The sequence below is a fragment of the Medicago sativa genome, chromosome 4 (assembly GCF_051527215.1).
Source record: "Medicago sativa cultivar Bolivia chromosome 4, Bolivia_mono, whole genome shotgun sequence".
Taxonomy (NCBI): Eukaryota; Viridiplantae; Streptophyta; class Magnoliopsida; order Fabales; family Fabaceae; genus Medicago; species Medicago sativa.
The window spans coordinates 46,488,113-46,507,321 of NC_140752.1; the positions used below are offsets into that span (position 1 = coordinate 46,488,113).

Sequence of the window (19,209 nt, forward strand, 5' to 3'; positions counted from 1 at the left end):
TACATGTTCTTTGAAGAAGAATGCTCAAAACATTTCGATCTACATGTTTTGCACAGGTTTGATTTTGGATCTTTACGGTTTTTTAGGGTTTCAACTTTCTTTTCGAAATTCCTTGAAACAAAACCCTAATTCGAACTACTTTCTTCACTGATTATGGACTTGATCCTAGATAAACGGTGAATCTCGGACGATTTACATTTTTAGGGTTTCGTTTGAACTTCTTCGAATCTTTTCAAAATCTTTCTTCGATTCACCGCTTATCTTCGAATTCAAACCTTCGATGATGATTATGAGCAAAACGAGAAGGTTTTTTTTGAATATACCTGGATTTGTTTGGAGATTCGAACGTAAGATCCTTGAGTAAGCTTCTGCTTCTCCTGGTAAGCTTCGAAACCGAAAATAAATCGGTGTTTTGATCCTCTTCTTCTTCGAACTGATTTGATCTTGCTTCAATTTCTCTTCTTCTCTCTCTTTCGAACTGTGATCGCACAATTCATTCGGGTTTGTGCTTGAATTGCAGTTCTACCAATTCGATGATGAAGATTCGAATGTGAATCTCTGAGAATTGTAATGGATTGGCTTCAATTTGATTCAATTCTTTGTTCTGGAAAATTAGGGTTCTTCATTGTGTTCTTCGTGTTCTTGGGGAATTTGGGAAAACGGTTACGATTTTGATCTGTTTTGAGAAGAGAGAGAATCTGTTTTGTGTTTGTGAAGGTTTTTGCAGAGTTGTGTGATTCTGAGTGGCATGGCAATGATTGGGGCCTTTTATAGGCTGCCAAGTGTACTACTGGACCAATAGGAATTTGACACCTGGATTTGGACTCTAACTGATTCGGCCTTGCTGGATTTTTGACAAAAGGACCTTTGTGCAATTTTGAGAACTTCAAGGACTGACCTGCAAAAATGTTAAGGACTAATCTGCAAATAAAAAACTTAAAAACAATAAAATTTCGAAATAGACAAAAAAACTTAAAAATAAAACTTGAAATTAGAAAAAGGACTTGAATGCAATTTTTGGAAGTTTTGGACTTAAAAGAAAACTAAAAATAAAATTGGAATAAAAAATGGTAATTTGACTAAACGTAAAGTGGAACGATTAAGACTGACAAAACGGACTAAAACGAACCAATGGCCTAAATGAGGTACTTTAAAGTAACCTCTCTCTGCCGAAATTTCGTGTGAAATGACCAAAATGCCCCTAGGGCTAAAAACGACTGAAAAAGACTCAGATGCAAATTTTAAAAGGATTTTTAACAGGGATTAAAGCAAGAACTCATACAAGCAAATTGAAAGACTCAGAGACAATTTTAAGAGTTTAAACAGAATTTTGACACATGAAAAGACCAAAATGCCCCTAGGGGCAAAACTGACTCAAAATGACTTCAAATGCAATTTTTGAAATGGATTTTGACATAGAATTGAAATGAGGACTTATTCAAACTACCTGAAAGGACTCTCAAACAAATTTTTAAAGACTGAAGGAAATTTTGACATAGGAAATGACTAAAATACCCTTCTATGTGAATTTTGCAAATAACATTGAAATAAAATGCAGAGAAAGATGTAATTGATCAGAGACAAATTCAAATGACTTAAAATACAAGAAAAGAAGAATTGAGCTAGTATTTTTAGGTCCAAAATTCGGGTATAACAATCATTAGAGTCCATTGTCCTTTACATCATGCCCTAGTTTACATGCTATGGTCTTGCAAGAAAAGTAAATGACATGAAAGTAATATTACAAGTCCCTAATTCTTTACATACTAAGCTTTTGTAAGAAACATAATATTGCAAGAAAATTAAACTAGAATATGAGATGAGATGAGCTTATGGAATGCATGAAACATGAAATAAAAGGGGTTAGTAGCATAAGACATAATAGAATGGAAATTATAAGCAAAAGAAACCCTAAAAAAACTTGACAAAAAGTAATGAAACTCTTAACCTAAAAGTAGCAAAATACACCTAAAATTTACCATGACATCAAGACAAGTATATGGCCTATAATCCTCATATCATGATATTTTTCTAAAGGTTTTATTATAATCAATAATATGAGAATTATAAGAACACACCCAAGTCAAGAACCATGATATGTTTAGACATACTTGGCATTTTATTTAAACAAACAAATATTTACATGACTTGTAAAACAAGAAACTAATCACACATATTCACATGCAGCAAGAAACACATCCAAACAGTGACAAATCAATTCCCAATCCACACATCCCAACTCACAAGCATACACTAAAAATTGGAACCCAAAATTATGCATATTTTCACAAATTCCTAACCTAAAAATCAAGAAATAAAGCAACACACAACACATTATTTTTTATCCACTTTTTTATATATCAAAACATCCTAAGTAACAAGTTTTAAGTGTCAAAACTACTTGCAAGGAGATTCACAAAATTTTAGAGGTTTTTTAACAAGATCTTTACCAAGAAATGAAAAGGAATTAAATCAACAAGGTACAAATTATTTTCATGTTTTTTCCATCAAGATTAACATGTAAAACACATCAACATTTATTAAAAATAACAAGAAAATACTGAACAAATTTTTAGGAAATTTTTTAAAGGATTTTTGGTAAAAAAAAAGTGGTGTAAACAGCACTGAACAGTGTTGACATAGCAAAAAAAGATCACAAAACGAAACTACCAGCAGCAATAGGCCCAAGCCCAATACTAACACTGGATCTGGATCATCCAAACGCCTCAGAGGACGTTGGATTGATCCAGATCTAACAAACCCTAGATCCAACAGTCCAAACGTATAGGGAGCATGGGGCATAACGTACGCGCGCGCGTGGGGGACCAGGGGGTATAAAAGCAAGGCAACAACACACAGCATCACAATTCACACTACTTTCTCTCTCTAAGTTGTTTTTAGAGAGAGAGAGAGACTCTGAGAATAGACAAACGGAGAAGACGAACGGAGCTTGCTCCGGTGCGGTGGTTCGCCGGCGGCGCCACCGTGCCGGAGCATTTTTTTTACATTTCAAAAATCTTTTTACACCAAAACATTCGTCTCATCCTCCTCGTTCTACTTCTGGCCTTGATTTTTGCATATCAAGGCTTAATAACCCTAGATCTACAAGAATCCATCCGAACAAAAACTTGCACTTGCACAAAGAAAGAAAGGGAACGAGCTTACCTTGAGCTGGATTCGGATACTTGAGACGAATCGAAGGGAAAACTTCAAAGATTCTTCAAATCTTGTGAAGTGTGATCCAGAATTGAGGCTTTCGTGTTCTTGATCTGTTTGTACTTCTGGCTTTCGTATTCTTTCCCTTTCACACTTCTGGCTTTTGTATTCTTCTGGAGCCGATTAGAGTTTGTAACGAACTCAGATTGGTGCTTGGCCTTCTGGAATTGATGGAAGTTTGTGTTGAATTCGGATGAACTTGCTTGATTGTTGAAAAATCAGTGATCAATTCGAACGAATTTGGCTTTGATTGTGATGATTCTGAGAAGATTGATGGATTAGGGTTTGGTGATGATGATGATTCTGTTATGAACTTTCAAGAGTGTTCTTGAATGTTCTTGAGATTTTTGGTTTTTTGATGGTGTTTGATCCGTGAAGAGTAGAGAGAGAAAGGTGGAATCTGTTTCTGCTGATTTGGCAGATTTAATAGTGTTTGTGATGATGTGTAACAGAATGAATGGATCTGACCATGAGTTGGCTTTTATAGCTGATGACTGGGATAATTGGACCAATGACCTGATGACACGTGGCATAACTAACTTTCTGGACAAATTTGCAATTGACCAAAAGATAAGGACTATTCTGCAATTAACAAGAAATAATGGACCAAAATGCAAAATGACAAAAAGGACTAAAACTGTAATTAAAATAAAATTGGTAAAAAAATGCAATTTGAAAATAACGTAAAGTGAAACCAATAAAAAACACAAAATGGACTAAAACGAACCAACTACTTAAATGAGGTACTTTAAAGTAACCTCTCTCTGTCGAAATTTCGTGTGAAAAGACCAAAATACCCCTGGGGACTAAAACGACTCAGAATGACTCTGCTGCAATTTTAAAATGGCTTTTAACAAAGAATTTAAGCAAAAACTTATACAAGTACATTGAAAAGACTCAGGGAAAAAAAATTTAGAAACTAAACAGGGTTTTAACACATGAAAATACTAAAATGCCCCTAGGGGCTAAACTGACTCAAAATGACTTCAACTGCAATTTTTGGAATGGATTTTGACATGGAATTGAAATAAAGACTTATTCAACCCATTTGAAAAGACTCAAACAATTTTTAAGGACTAAAATGAATTTGAATGCAGGAAATGACTAAAATACCCTTTTCATGAATTTTGCAAATAACATTGAAATAAGATGCAGAGGAATATATAATTGACTGGAGACCAGTTCAAATGACTTGTAATACAAGAAAAAAATGTTTTTGGATGACTTGAGGTGCAAGAAAACATGGACAAATACACAGTTGAAAGGATTTGTAAAACTAAGTTGAGAGATAAAGCAGAGTGAAATGTCAGTGTAAACAATAACAAATTGGCAAATGTTCAAGAATAATAGACATATATCAAAGATGAAAGAAAATTTTGAACAAGTATTTTTAGGTCCAAAATTAGGGTATAACAGTTTGATACTTCTTAAATATGTCATGTCATCTGTTCCGGTTTACTTTCTTTCCTTCTTCAAGGCCCCCACAGGTATAATTTCTTCTATCGAATCTTTATTTAAATTTTTTTTTGGGGGGGTTGTGAGGATATTAGGAAAATTGCTTGGGTTGACTGGACTTCTGTTTGTATGCCGAAGGAAGAGGGTGGGTTAGGTGTTCGGAGGTTGAGGGAATTTAATGTTGCTTTACTTGGGAAGTGGTGTTGGCGTATGTTAGTGGCTAAGGAGGGATTATGGTATCGAGTCTTAAAGGCTAGGTACGGGGAGGTGGGAGGGTGGTTGAAGGAAGGGGGAGGGATAGTTCGGTGTGGTGGAGGATGATGTCCGGTATACGGAGTGGGGTCGGATTCGGGGAGGGAAGTTGGTTTGAGGAGAATGTTCATAGAGTGGTTGGTGGAGGGAGTAGCACCTATTTTTGGCTGGATAATTGGGTGGGGGGCGCACCTCTATGTGTGCGTTTTCCTCGCTTGTATGACCTGGCTAAAAATAAGGGGGTGATGGTGAGAGAGATGGCTAGGAGAGGGTGGGCGGTCGGAGGTGATGCTTGGGAGTGGTGGAGGCGCCTCTTGGCGTGGGAAGAGGAGTCAGTTACGGAGTGTTCTTCCTTGCTGTGTAATATTGTTTTGCAGGACCATGTTCTTGATAGGTGGCGCTGGGTTATGGATCCTATTAACGGCTACTGCGTTAAGGGGGTTTACCAGTATCTCACGCTATCTGACGCCTCTCTGGAGCGTGGATTTTTTGATGTAGCATGGCTGAAGCAGGTTCCGTTAAAGGTTTCAATATTTGTTTGGAGGCTACTTCGCAACAGACTACCTACCAAAGACAATCTTATCCGTAGGAGAGCTCTTCATCATGACGACATTTTGTGCATAGCTGGTTGTGGGTGTTCAGAAACGGATAGTCATCTTCTTTTCCAATGTGACATCTTTGGCAGTGTATGGTACGGGGTTTATCAGTGGCTTCAGGTATCATTCATTTCTCCTGACTCTGTTCGTGAGCATCTTATTCAGTTTGGTCACATGGCGGGGTTACCACGACTTACGCATTCTTTCTTCAGAGTGATCTGGCATGCTTGCGTTTGGACAGTTTGGAAGGAAACAAAGCACTGGACTTAGTTCAATTATTAGACAAAGTAAAGTTTTTATCTTTTTCTTGGTTAAGGGCAAATAGGCTCACTTCAGCTTTCAGTTATAATGACTGGTGGCGACACCCTTTAATTTGTATGGGTGTTAGGGAGTAGTCTTCTTGTCTCTTTTTCAGTCTGTTTTGTGTAGTAACAGAAACCTGCTCTTGTATTTTTTGAGGAGTGACTCTCTTTGCACACCTTGTGCGAGATGAATTACTCCCAGTGTTTAATCTAATATCATTTTGACTTCTTCAAAACAAAAAAAAAAATCTTTAAGATTAATATATGTGATTCTCGTCTCTAAAATATTTAAAAAAAAAAAAAAAAAATCTACACGCCTAAAGTAAGCATGGAACACAAACTTAGGGAAATAGATTACTACCGTGATAACTATGGATTATTCAATCTAAATCAATGATAATTGAGATCATTTAAAATTAGTTTGCTGATCGTGTAATCTGAACGCTTCAAGTTACGGCTACGATTACTTCTACTACGTACTCCCTTAACTGATTTGCACGATGTGATGTGCCATTGGGGTTTTGGTGGCAAAGTAAGATGAAGCCTTAAGATAACTGAAATATAAGTCTATACTGCAATAGATTAATTATCATATATACTAATAATTGTAATTATAATTAGGTAATTGTAAGGAATCATTATTCAACTCCCAAAAGGCAAATGCAAAAGATTCTTATGCACAAATAACAAAATGCTTATTGAAATTTCGTAGTAGTACTACGACTTGTTTTTCACCTTCCCCAATACCAAATTTTGCTACCTTGGTAGTCAGCACCACCTCCCAGATTCCTGACCTTGGATCTCTCACAATATGTATTGAGGAAACAATTACCTGATTTCCTGGTAGGCTGGAGAAACTCTGTGATGAATAATCAGAAGAAGCACCATAACAATACTATAAATCCTTCAAAAAAATACTAGAATTAGCTAATGATAGTAATTATCAAGTGTACTAATTACGAGATCTAGAATTTAAAATACATAAAATTAACAAAACCCACTAATTTATTTATTAATATACTAACATTTGCCTACAAAAATAAGATAAAAAACAGAAACATAATCAATAAGTAGCAACTTGCAACCCTTGGTTAGGGATGTCAACGAGGCGGGGAGTACTCCCCGTCTCCATTCCATACCTCGGTTATTTCATCTGTCTAGCTCTTTGCGAGTATTACATCAGTATAAAAAATATAACTAATTTTTTATTATTTTCCATCAAATCTAGGATTTTAAGAAAAAAACAAATAACTTCTGACGACAATAAAGTTAAAATATAGTAGAAATTTATATATATATAGTATTTCCATATTGAATGGGGCAGAGTCTATAGGATGCCTTATTGAGGAGATTAAAAGTAAGAAACATTTACTATATAGTTTCACCATTGAAACACACACACACACACGTATATATACACACACATGTGATAGCCACATTTTAATGACCGTTCTTTACAGGTTATTATTAATTAAGAACAAAATAAATGAGTTTTAAGTGAGAACATGTAAGACCTTGAATTGCTTAAAGTTGTTGTCACAAAAAATGTGTTTCACAAATTCTTTCTGGTTGGTAATAATAATTTCTTAGAAACAAGGAATTTGCTATAATAGTATTCAAACAATGTGTACCAAAACATTACTCTAGATTTCCTCATTATGGTGCTTAATTTGTATACATTATTATTCAGAGAAGAGAAGAGAAGATCTACGTACGTATCTATATTTTTGTTTGTTTATACTTTATATATACACATAGATAGTCCTCCTCAATTGTGGATTGCAAATAGAAAGACAACGATAATAGTTGCTTGATAGGGCCAATAGCCAATCAATAATTTGTTGTCCGCAATTTTCTCGACTAGTATCCACTACCTCAATCTCCACTTCATGCAAATACCAAGGAAATCTATCCTCCACTGCTTCAAACTTCACTCCATACAAAACATATACCAAATAAATCTATCCTATTTTTGTCATAACGCAAAGTGATCAAAATAATTAAAGAAAGAGTATTGTTAACTAGTGTTTTTGGGACATTCTTTAGCATTCTAAAAGAAAAATTATTTTATACAAAAGTCAAATATTTCAATTTTTAATTCATTAATTACACATTTTTATAAAAAGTTATCATTTAAAGGTCTTATAGAGTGCTCCGGAGATATCGATTAACATTTTCTTTAAAGAAAAGTTGTCATATTCGTGAAAAAGAAGGGAAGAAAATAGTTAAAAATCCGGTGGGAGCCAATCGACCTTTTTCAATTACAAGCTTTCTTATGTATTCATAATTTCTTTTGTCAAGTGTGTTTACGGTGCTTTTTGATCAACTCTGAAGTGTGCCAAACTGATCATACATAAATGTTTAATAAATGTTAGACAAGTTAATTAGTAATTTGGACGACCTTACATGCATGTGTGTATCTTTTATGAAGTTTTTTGTTTCAAGAAAGGGTAATTTTGATGAATTTTAAAGAACAAAAAAAGATACATTAAAAACAAGCATATGATGATTAAATTGCGAAGAAATGAAGGGTCTGTTTGCATCATTATACATGTATTATTACTTCTTTTGGTTGTGAAACCTATTAGTTGCTGATGAGAGAGTCTTTATATAATTGTCTTTTAAATAATAGGTACCATTTTTTCTTCCGAATCATTAAAAGGATAAAGTCCTTAAGAAATGGACCCTCTATTGAAAATGCTCTTACTTCCGATGCTAGCGTTTTTTCGGCATTAATGCACTGAAAACCGACTAACATTCATTGGTGTCGATGGGTCAACTTCACTTGTAGTGTTTGATTGTCGACTTTTACTAGTCAATTTTGCTTATTTGGTGTCTACATTTTTCCTTTTGAATCATACCAACCCTTGCTTAATGTTGTTTCTAAAAATTATTTTTTGTACAGATATATACTTTTCTTGTCTCCGTATCGACCTATTGTGTGTGATCGGTACTTGTAACATCTTTGTGTGTCGAGCAATCCTCAATTTTTTTTTTTGGTGCAAACAATCCTCCAAATTTTATCATTAACACAAACCAAACAAAATCATTAAATAAAATACTCCCTCCGTTTCAAAATGAGTGTCGCTTTAGCCAAAAAAATTTGTTTCAAAATGAGTGTCGCTTTACATTTCCAATACAACTTTAATTTTTTTCTTCCAACTTTACCCTCTCCAACTTTTCTCTCACACAATTTTCAATGCAACTTTAATTTTGTCTTTTTCTTATAAAGTAAGGGCAGTTTAGTAAAAGCGTTATATCCAATGATTATTTCATTCTATTTCTTAATCTGTGTGCCAAAGCCTAAAGCGACACTCATTTTGAAACGGAGGGAGTAATAAATAATCTTCATATTTGACTCCAAATACATCTATCGAATCTAAAGAACACTAGATTTTTTACTTTTTTGTTGTTGTTATTACTAGATTTTATTTTACTTTAGAATGAGTTAGATCACATGTTATATCCTATTTCCAAATATATGCACATTGATAAAGCCTACTAAAGATCAAGTTAACCATAGATCGGTTGATTTAGCCTTCATGGTTCATAAATTGGCATATGGTGGTGTTGCATAGGATCTAGAAGTGTGTTCCTCTTTTTAAAGTTTAAGGTTTGATTTTCTTCAATGTCAATTTAAACGAGCTCATTTAGCTTCTTAAAAAAAAATATTGTATTTTCTTGCGACAATTAACATCAGGAACAAGCTTATATAAATACATGCAAATGCCACGATCTGAGTTATTGAGACTTCAAAATAGCAATATAGCAAATTCAAAAACTTGCTAATAACTACAGGAATCAGATTTCAATAAAACTAACAGATCTACTGATATTTAAGTTTTGAAAAACTTTAATTATGATTTCAACATTCAAAATGAATTTAAATGGACGGTATCTTATAGGTGCAGAAGATAATGATCCTAATTTATAGTGTCAACATAGGCTCACATACATTTTCACACTCAGGTGTGAACAGAGTTCTTCAACAGTTCAACTAACCATTCGGTTGGGCAGCATAATTCCAGCTTCTAAAGAACATAGTGTACTTACATTTACTTTATATATTTCTTTTGATGGGACATTTATTTATATTTATATTTTGGAGCAATTGTCATTTTATTTCTTAAATATGTAACGAGTAGTTATTTTTAGCATGACATAGTTAGATTTAGGCTTAAATAAATAAGGGTTAATTATGTTTCTAGTCCCTATAAAATAGCGACCTTGTAAGTTTAGTCCTTACTTAATTTTAATAGCATTTTTAGTCCTTATAAAAAAAATTTACTTATAATTTTAGTCCCTGCTAAAACAAAGTTTGATTAATTATCCTTAAACTCTTAAATTTTTGAACGATTTTTTTGAGACAAGATTAGAACACTATGAAAGGTTCGTTTACTAAAATTTAGAATTTTCAGACATGAAATGAATTAAATATGAATTTTTTAAAACGACAAAAGTTAAAGATAAAAAGTAATAAAATCTGGATGTAGAAATCAAATTTTGCGATAATTTTTTGCGGAGGAACTTTTAGTAATGTTCTAAACATGTCTGCAAAAAATTGTTCAAAAATTTAAGAGTTTAAGCATAAATTAAACAAATTTGAATTGAGTAGGGACTAATACTCAGGGTAAAAAAACAAAATTAGGGACTAAAAATGCTATTAAAATTAAGTAAGGACTAAACTTACAAGGTCGCTATTTTATAGGGACTAGAAACATAATTAACCCAATAAATAAATAGTCTCTTTAAATATACCAACATTTGATTTTAGTCCTTCTAAAATATTCTTTAGGTTTTTGTTCTCTTTAAAAATTTTCATTTGTGAAATTGGTCCCTCCTCTAGTGTAATACTAATGTAGAGGAGGGACTAATTTCATAAATAAAAAATTTTAGAGGGACCAAAAGCCTAAGAAATATTTTAGGGGGACTAAAATCATATTTAAGGGGACCGTTTACTTATTTAACCCTTAGATTTATTGTCTCTTATTTGTTTTAATAATAACTACTTCCTCCGGTCACTATTATAAGCAAAAGTTGACTTTTTAGGTTCATTTAATAAATGATGTATGCGGTCTATATATAGGCTACATACATTATTTATTGAATGAATCTAAAAAGTGAACTTTTGCTTATAATAGTGATCGGATGGAGTATTGAAATCTCACATATATAAATCAGTTAAGTTAGGATTACAAGGCTTATTTTAAAAGATTATCTCTACAAGAAAATGTGGAAAAGCAACACTTTTTTTTTTCTAACAAAAATGGAGACTTTAATTCTCCACTATTTAATTATTACCGCATCCCCAATGTTCTGCATTTTTGGCGCGCACAAGCGGAATCAACGCCTTTACAACCGGTAGGACCCACACTGAATCCCTCAGTGGCACACTTCAGTAAATAAACACAAAACCAACGGACAAAAAGGTCAAAAGCAATCATGCGCTGTTGTACTATAAGAAACCAACAACCCTCTCTTCTAACGGTTCAACCTAAACCCAAACGCCACAACAGACAGAATCTCCCTCTCTCTTGCTCTCTCTGCCGCCACGAAACTGTCGGCAGAGCTCTAAAACGCCACCATTTCAGCTCCGAACAACAGTAGTGTACAATGCAGCTCCAATTTAGCTCCTATCTGAGGCTTTTCTGCTTCGGCTTAGCCATGAAGCTCGCCCTGCTTCCGGCTGCCACCGCGGTTGGACAAATTCAGCATCATACTCTTGACTTACATTGGTATCCCGGTACCGCCACCTGGTATGGTGACCCCGAAGGAGACGGCAGTACCGGTAACAACATCTCTCTCTTATTTGTTTTTTTCTCTCACTTCAGTAGCACTAACACTTCTGCTTAAAATCGTGTTTGGTATTAGACACAATTACAATTACATTCAATTACGTCATTTTTCAAATTATTAATAGAGTCTCCTGTGTCCGTTGAGTGCTTTATAGATAAATACTCAATGTATCTGGACTGATTGTTAATCAGACACATCAATTTTTGTTGACTCAAGTTTCTCTTATAAATAGGTCCGGAATAAGTAGTAGTTGTAATGTTAATAATAGTGAGTATGTTGGGGATTAATTATGAGGATAATGTGTGAATTAGGTGGAGCTTGTGGGTATGGAACATTGGTGGACGTGAAGCCATTGAGGGCGAGGGTAGGGGCAGTGGGACCAGTGCTGTTTATGAAAGGGGAAGGATGTGGTGCTTGCTATAAAGTGAAGTGTTTAGACAATAGCATATGTTCAAGGAGAGCAGTTACTGTGATAATCACTGACGAGTGCCCAGGCTGCCCAACTGACACCACCCATTTTGACCTCAGCGGTGCTGCTTTTGGACATATGGCTATCTCCGGTGAGAAGGGTCAACTAAGAAACCGCGGTCAAATCCCTGTCATTTACAGAAGGTAAAATTACTTTTATGAATATTGGTTTATTCTTTCTGGTCAAAAAATTTCTTTTATTCTCTGTAAAACCAGGATAGGGTAGTTCTTTTTGGTTGCTATAGACAATGTATAATATATTTGGTTAATATACGTTTTTCCTATGTCATATTAGCGGTTTTTGGTCTATATGTGCAAAAAAAATTGTTTAGATTTCAACTATATAATTTGAATCCCTCAAAAAAAACTATGTAATTTGAAGAATTTTAGTTTTAGATCTTCAAAAATTTTGATTGTACAAAATCAACGATATAGCGAGAGATAAACCAAAATTGGCGGTGACAAACGTACCTTAAATTTTGAAATTTGATGACATGAATCTTCAAAACCAAAAAATCTTCAAAGTTAGAATCTAAACATATTTTTTTACACAAGGTAAAAAAAACTGCTAATATTACAAGATGATAAACATATATTAACCCGATATAGGAGTCGGAGTTTGAACTCGAAACAATTCACTTATTCAACTTAGCCTTTTTTTTTATTTATTGAAATTGATCATTTTATTTTTTATTTAGACAAATATTTTTGTGCCCAATGAATTCTTTGGCACACTAATTTTGACGAAATATCAAGTGAAACATTGTGATTTTGTCACAACCTAGCAAATTTGTTTTGTTACTTTTACTCTTTTTAATATGCGTTTGATTAAGGGTTATAAGTAAAATATTTTTTTAATTAATGTATTTATTTGTTGGGCATAACATTTTACCTGACATTGATATGCTGAAGGAAGAAGCATGATTGGTTAATTTTTTGGTGGGGTTGCTTTCTGAACTTTACCTTTGTTGTATATTGACTCTTTGACGAGTTCTGTTCCTTTCTCCTTTTATATGGTGCAAACATTTGACTTTTCACATCTTAATTTTTTGTTCTTTGGTTTATTTATATAATAATATTATAATAATAACGTAGCTCAGTATCCTTTTAAGGAAAAATGATTTATCTCTATTTCCACTACTCTGTTTGTTTCTATAAAATAGGATAAATATTGCATAATGCATACTTTGTTGAATCATATGATAGGTTTGATGTAATGTACCTTTTTGTTTTGTGGATTAAATGAAAGACACGTTTTGAACATCAATTTTCTAATAAATGAATTTTTGACCTATGTGAAATGCAGAACTCCGTGTAAATATCCAGGGAAAAAAATTGCATTTCATGTTAATGAAGGTTCCACACCATTTTGGTTATCACTTCTAGTTGAATTTGAAGATGCAGAGGGAGATATTGGCACTATGCATATACGAGAAGTACGTTTCTTCTTCTGTTTCTAATGTTTATTATTTTTTTGGCGTTATTGCTTATCCCAAAGATACATCTAAATGAATAAAGAACAATTTGATAGAGGCAGATGGAGAAAAAGTATAACTGTATAATTAATATAACTGAAACAGAGAAATAAAAAAATGCAAGAGAAGAACCCTGAACTTCTGATCTCTCAGAGAATCAGATGCAATTACAGCTAACGGTCTATAATATTAAGAAATTTTAAGTGGTAGGATTTTTAATATATTTTTAAGAGTTCTGTTATTTGAATTTTTTATATCATATATGTGACACCATGTAATATTTTTATTTTAATATCTCTTACTTTTTATCTCTTATTTTTATATGCGACATCTTGAACCTATAAATATGATGCAATTACACCAAATAACATCATATTTATAAATTATAAAATTTTTGATGTCAAAATATAATTTTTTTTTTATATTTTTATTGCTAATGTACACTTTTTATTGTACTAATTGCTTATGTACACTTGATTTATTTAATGAATAAAGTGCAAAAGATAGTAGTAGTAGTAATATAAGTATTGCATTTGCATCTTTGGAAAACTGCATCTTGAAAACTGTTGCAAATTTTGACTGGAATTGGTTGGCTAAACGTGAAATAAAGCATTATGGTCATTCACGGTGCACACTGATTTTCCATGATAGTAAAAGGAACTACTCGCATAGTTCATACTAACTCTTTATGAAATACGAACACTCTTCAGATTAGGTGTATCTTAGTGTCGAACACATGTCGTGTCCGACACCGACACAACGCCGACATTTATAATTACACTGAATTATTTGATTTTTTTCGAATTATTAGTTATGTTGGTGTGTCAATATCCATGTCATGTCCATGTCTGTATTCGTGCTTCACAGTAATAAGTTAAATATTTCCAAATTTTGGGGACGTGTCCTCTTAAATCACGTGCCTCTGTCTCACTCTTAGGCAATTGGGAGTGACCCTCTTCACACCATTTAAATAGAGTATAAGTGTGTGTTCTTCCACATATTATATTCCCAACTTCCCCTTTAGTGCTTTTGATGTATATACTATTGCTACTATTTTCTGCACTCAATGCATGTGATATGGGACCTACATCTTTAAATAACATTTCTCACTTCTTTCTCCCCCACTCTATGAAAGGACTTCAAGCTTAAGAACACTTGGCAATTATTTTGCCAAATCAGATCAAATAATTCATTAAATAGACATTTGTTTACAACAATAGTTAACTATTAAACACAAATGCATATAACCAATATCTTAAAAGATGCATTTAGCTCCTCTAAATCTAGTAAAGTTAGAAAATCAATGATGTATATTGTAACCATTCATAATTTGTTATTAATATGCATGTAATATCAAGCATTAGTCCATTTACCAATGATTGGATATTACTCACAATATTCTTGATAAAAAATTATCACTCATTTCATTCTCTTTAGTGATTTGTTTACTTTGAATAGACTATATTACAATTTGAACAATGAGACTAACTATGTTTATGTTTTTTTATTTTACTATTGTATTTTTATTGCAGAATGGTTCTAGTGAGTGGCTACAAATGAATCATCTGTGGGGTGCAAATTGGTGCATTATTGGTGGACCTTTAAGGGGACCATTCTCTGTTAAACTCAGCTCTACCACCGGTAGAACCCTATCAGCTAGAGATGTTGTTCCTAGCAATTGGGTTCCAAAGGCCACTTACACTTCTCGCCTAAATTTCTACCACTAAAACACAACCTTTGCAATTGGTACAAAAGAAACCAACCAAGGCTCCTTCCTATAGTGGGTTATTAATAACCACATTTTACCTAGTTAATTAATTAAAGTTTGGTTAGGTCCCATAACGTAAAAATAGTTCACATGGGTTCCCAACTCTCTTTCCCTTAGTTTGCTATATATATCTAAGTCCACTTTTTCTCTTTGTAAGAAAAGTAGTCAAGCCATTGAATTGCACAAGGGCATTAAATGGTCCTTCTCTTTTCTTGTTTCTCTTTTTGTTTTTGTATGCCTAATTTTATTATGGTGTGTTATTGTTGGTGGCAAATGTCATGTAGCCCTCTCCAAAACTGGAGAGAGAGCGTGTAGGGTTGTATCCTTAATTCCTTGCAGAGTTGAACGTGTGTAGTGAGCCAGTTGGACTTTAAAGAATACTGATTTTCCAACCTTTGAATGTCTTTAAATTTTATTTTATTTGATGTTGCTGATCTTGTGACCTACCTCAAGTTATGTATCCTCATATGGTTCTATTTCTCTCTCTTTTTTCTTTGGGAAATACACCCTCCGGTCACAAATTTAAGCAAAAATTTATATTTTAGATTCATTCATTAAATGATGTATGTTGTCTATAATAAAGACCACATACATCATTTATTGAATGAATCTAAAACATGGATTTTTGCTTATATTTGTGACCGGAGGGTGTATTAACTAATGTCCCGGACACTAGTTAAGGAAACTAATATAGAAATTTTGCATTATAAATTGTTAAAAAGTGATATATTCAACTTTTTAAAAGTCAAAAACTTGTTGTTTTCAAGTAAAAACTTCTATCTTTTACTTTTTTAACTAGTATCCCGAGGCAACTAACATGACCTTTTTTCTTTTTTTAAACAAAAGAGAACTTTTATTAAACTAAAAGCATAAGGGATACTCCACCTCAAAGTGCATACATCAATTTATCTAAGGGTGTGTTTGGTATAAAAGAGAAGTTGTGAAGAGAGAAATAGGTGAGAGAGAGTTAGAGAAGAGAGAAATAAGTGAGAAATAGAGTAGATTTGATGTATTGTTTGGTTTAAAAGAAAGACAAGAGAAATAGAAGAGAGAGAAGTGTGTTTATTTTTTAAGAGACAAAAATGTCCTTCAGCTGAAAGTCCAACATACCATTTTATTTTGAATTTTATTTTTTACATGAACTTAATCTTAATGTCTTCTTGACCATATTGCTTCTATTTTCATAGAGAAAAAACCACCGCTTAAAACCACCTACTGCAAAATAGAATCCGAAATCAAATAAAGTTTCAAGCTTTACCTAGATTTAACAAGAAATTGTATAAAATCTATTTACCGTTTCATATTATGCAAAAGAAAAAATGGCAAAAAGACTACTGGAAAATGGATATGCCAAAAACGTAGAGAATTGGTTGAATTTGTGCTATTGAAAGGGAGGGATGATCCATACGAAAGTATAAAAGGGAGATTGGGATAAAAATGGTACAAAGACAAATAGTGAACAAGGTAGACAGAGGGGTAATAATGGAAATATAAGGAAAAAGAGACATTTGCTCACTTTCTTCGCTAAAATGGAGGGAAGGCAAAAAGCAGTGGGTCCCGCAAAAAACTTTCTCTCTTCTCAGTTTCTCTGCCAAACCAAACAGAAGAAATCACATATTTCTACTCTCTTTGTCTCTCTCCTCTTTCTCTCTTCTGTAAATCATCTCAACCAAACAGACCATAAAAGTTCAAACTAGCAAATAGATAGACATCTCAATGGACAATTACACCAATCAGAATGCACTAAATTAAATTTTCTACAAGGTGTACCAACAAATCATCCCCAAGAAACATTTTTATTTGGGAGATAAACGAATTGCAATCCAAAGTCCCTTCTTGAAAAACAACTTTATTCTGAGCCAACCAAAGATAATAAACGACGGACACCCAAATAAGAAAACGAGTTATCTTCAAGTGCTTACCCAAGATCAAGTTTCCATGCATAACCAGATGTTAAACACCTTCATTATAATTTACACCTTGAATACCCATCCAATTATTTAGGGTGGACAATACATTATAATATAAAAGACATGAGAAGAAAAAATATTACTAAACTCAATATTATTTGAGCAAAAAATACAAGTCATATCATGAATGGTAGACATTACCCGTCTTATAAGTAATAAGCCTCTTTAGTTGCTAGTCCCCCTTAAAGTAATCTCCAAGCCATAACATCGACCTTAGAAGGAGCATCAAATTTTCTCACATTTTCCAAAGCCTTTATCATAACCGAATCACTAGATTGCGCAAGGGACCAAGTGTTTATAACAAGAACTAACTAAGAACACTTCAACAACCAAATTCACCCATCACTATCCCTCAAGAGTAGTTTCCAATTCATTGACAAATTTCTTCTTCACATGCAAACAAACAACGACCTCCTCCACCGCAACCTCCACACCCACTGACCACTAACCGAACTACCAATATATGTCACTCTCGCCTCTTTAACAACCATATCCATCAAGCCAAGACAAAACAGTTTGTTCATCTCACAATTTTCTTCTAACCATGTCATGAAGCCATCCATAAGTAGGCATCACACAAGTTTTCACCAAGTCTCTCCAGCACAAAGAACACCTACTTCCCAACTTAACAATTTTTTTTTTGGCTAATATATGTTTATCCCCCTGTAATATTAACGGTTTCTGGTTTACCTCCAGTAGGAAAATTTGTTTAGATTTCAACCCTGTAATTTAAAGATTCTTTGGTTTTGAACCTTCATGACATCAAATTACAAAATTTAAGGTACTTTCGCCCCTTGTAATTGAAAGAATTTCGATTTACCCATGTCATATCATCGATTTTATACCGTCAAAATTCATGAAGATCTAAAACCAAACAATCTTCAAATTACAGGATTAGAATCTAAACAATTTTTTTCCAGGAGGTAAACCAAAAACCGCTAATATTGCAGAGGGTAAACATATATTTTTTGTAACTCATCATATTTAAAGACCTCTAAATTTTGAAGGCACCAAGACCGTAAGCGCCGCAAAATCAACTTTGATAATAGAGTTATTAAAGACCTCTAAAATTTTTACACCTAACCCACCTTGACACTTTTTTGTTTTGTCGTTTTCCTCATTACCGCAGTTTCAAATTGCGGTAATGAGCTTCCTTTCTGACGCATGTCAGGTTTGCACAGGTGAGCAGGTTTAACTGATTTCTTTTTAAAATTTTTTATTCATTACCGCAGTTTGGAATTGCAGTAATGAATTTTTTTTCGTTTTTTCTATTTTTGGCATTAAAAAACAATATACCATTCATCCAAATTCACAATCATTTTTTCATACGTTTCTACTTCTTTTGCATAGTAAAAATAGACATTAAAATCACAAAACTGCTTAATTTTTTTAAATGACGAAATTTGATTAAAGGTAAAAAAAAAGGTCATAAATACTTATAAAAGATTGGTTGAACACATAATACATAACTATATTAACTACCGATTTTGAATGGTCGGACAATTTCTCCTAATATAACCAGGATGCCGACACAACCCACACAGTCTCGGTGTTGTAACACCCACGGCTGACGAGGGTAGGGGAGTGATCGCCGGTGCACAAGGCATGACAATGAGCGGCTCCCGATAGCTTATAGAGGAATTGAATCGCATCGGAATGAGAGGGATCCTGAGGTCGTGTAGGTATGGGACTACATGGTGGAAGGAAAGCTTATAAGAATTGTTTGGTACTACCTATATCAACAAGATGCATCTTCTTTTCGGTAGCTCATTCCATAAGAACTCCATAGTTAAGCGTGCTTGACTTGGAGCAATTTTGGGATGGGTGACCTACCGGGAAGTTTCCACAAGTGCAAACCCGGTAAGCGTGCGAGTGAGGACAAAACACGCTGAAAAGACTCATGTTGGTTTT

The 19,209-nt window shown here is 33.6% G+C and overlaps 2 protein-coding genes across 2 annotated transcripts; both read left to right on the forward strand.

Moving 5' to 3' along the window:
• The first annotated feature begins 5,180 nt into the window (after window positions 1-5,180).
• LOC146929390 (uncharacterized) lies at window positions 5,181-5,789 on the forward strand. The gene has a single exon (XM_085707307.1). The coding sequence runs from the start codon at window positions 5,181-5,183 to the stop codon at window positions 5,787-5,789; it is 609 nt and encodes a 202-aa protein (XP_085563433.1).
• Window positions 5,790-11,311: 5,522 nt separating this feature from the next.
• LOC146929391 (expansin-B3-like) lies at window positions 11,312-15,720 on the forward strand. The gene is made up of 4 exons (XM_085701350.1): window positions 11,312-11,609; window positions 11,929-12,229; window positions 13,392-13,521; window positions 15,093-15,720. The coding sequence occupies exons 1-4, from the start codon at window positions 11,435-11,437 to the stop codon at window positions 15,285-15,287; spliced, it is 801 nt and encodes a 266-aa protein (XP_085557476.1). The 5' UTR covers window positions 11,312-11,434; the 3' UTR covers window positions 15,288-15,720.
• Window positions 15,721-19,209: the final 3,489 nt, after the last annotated feature.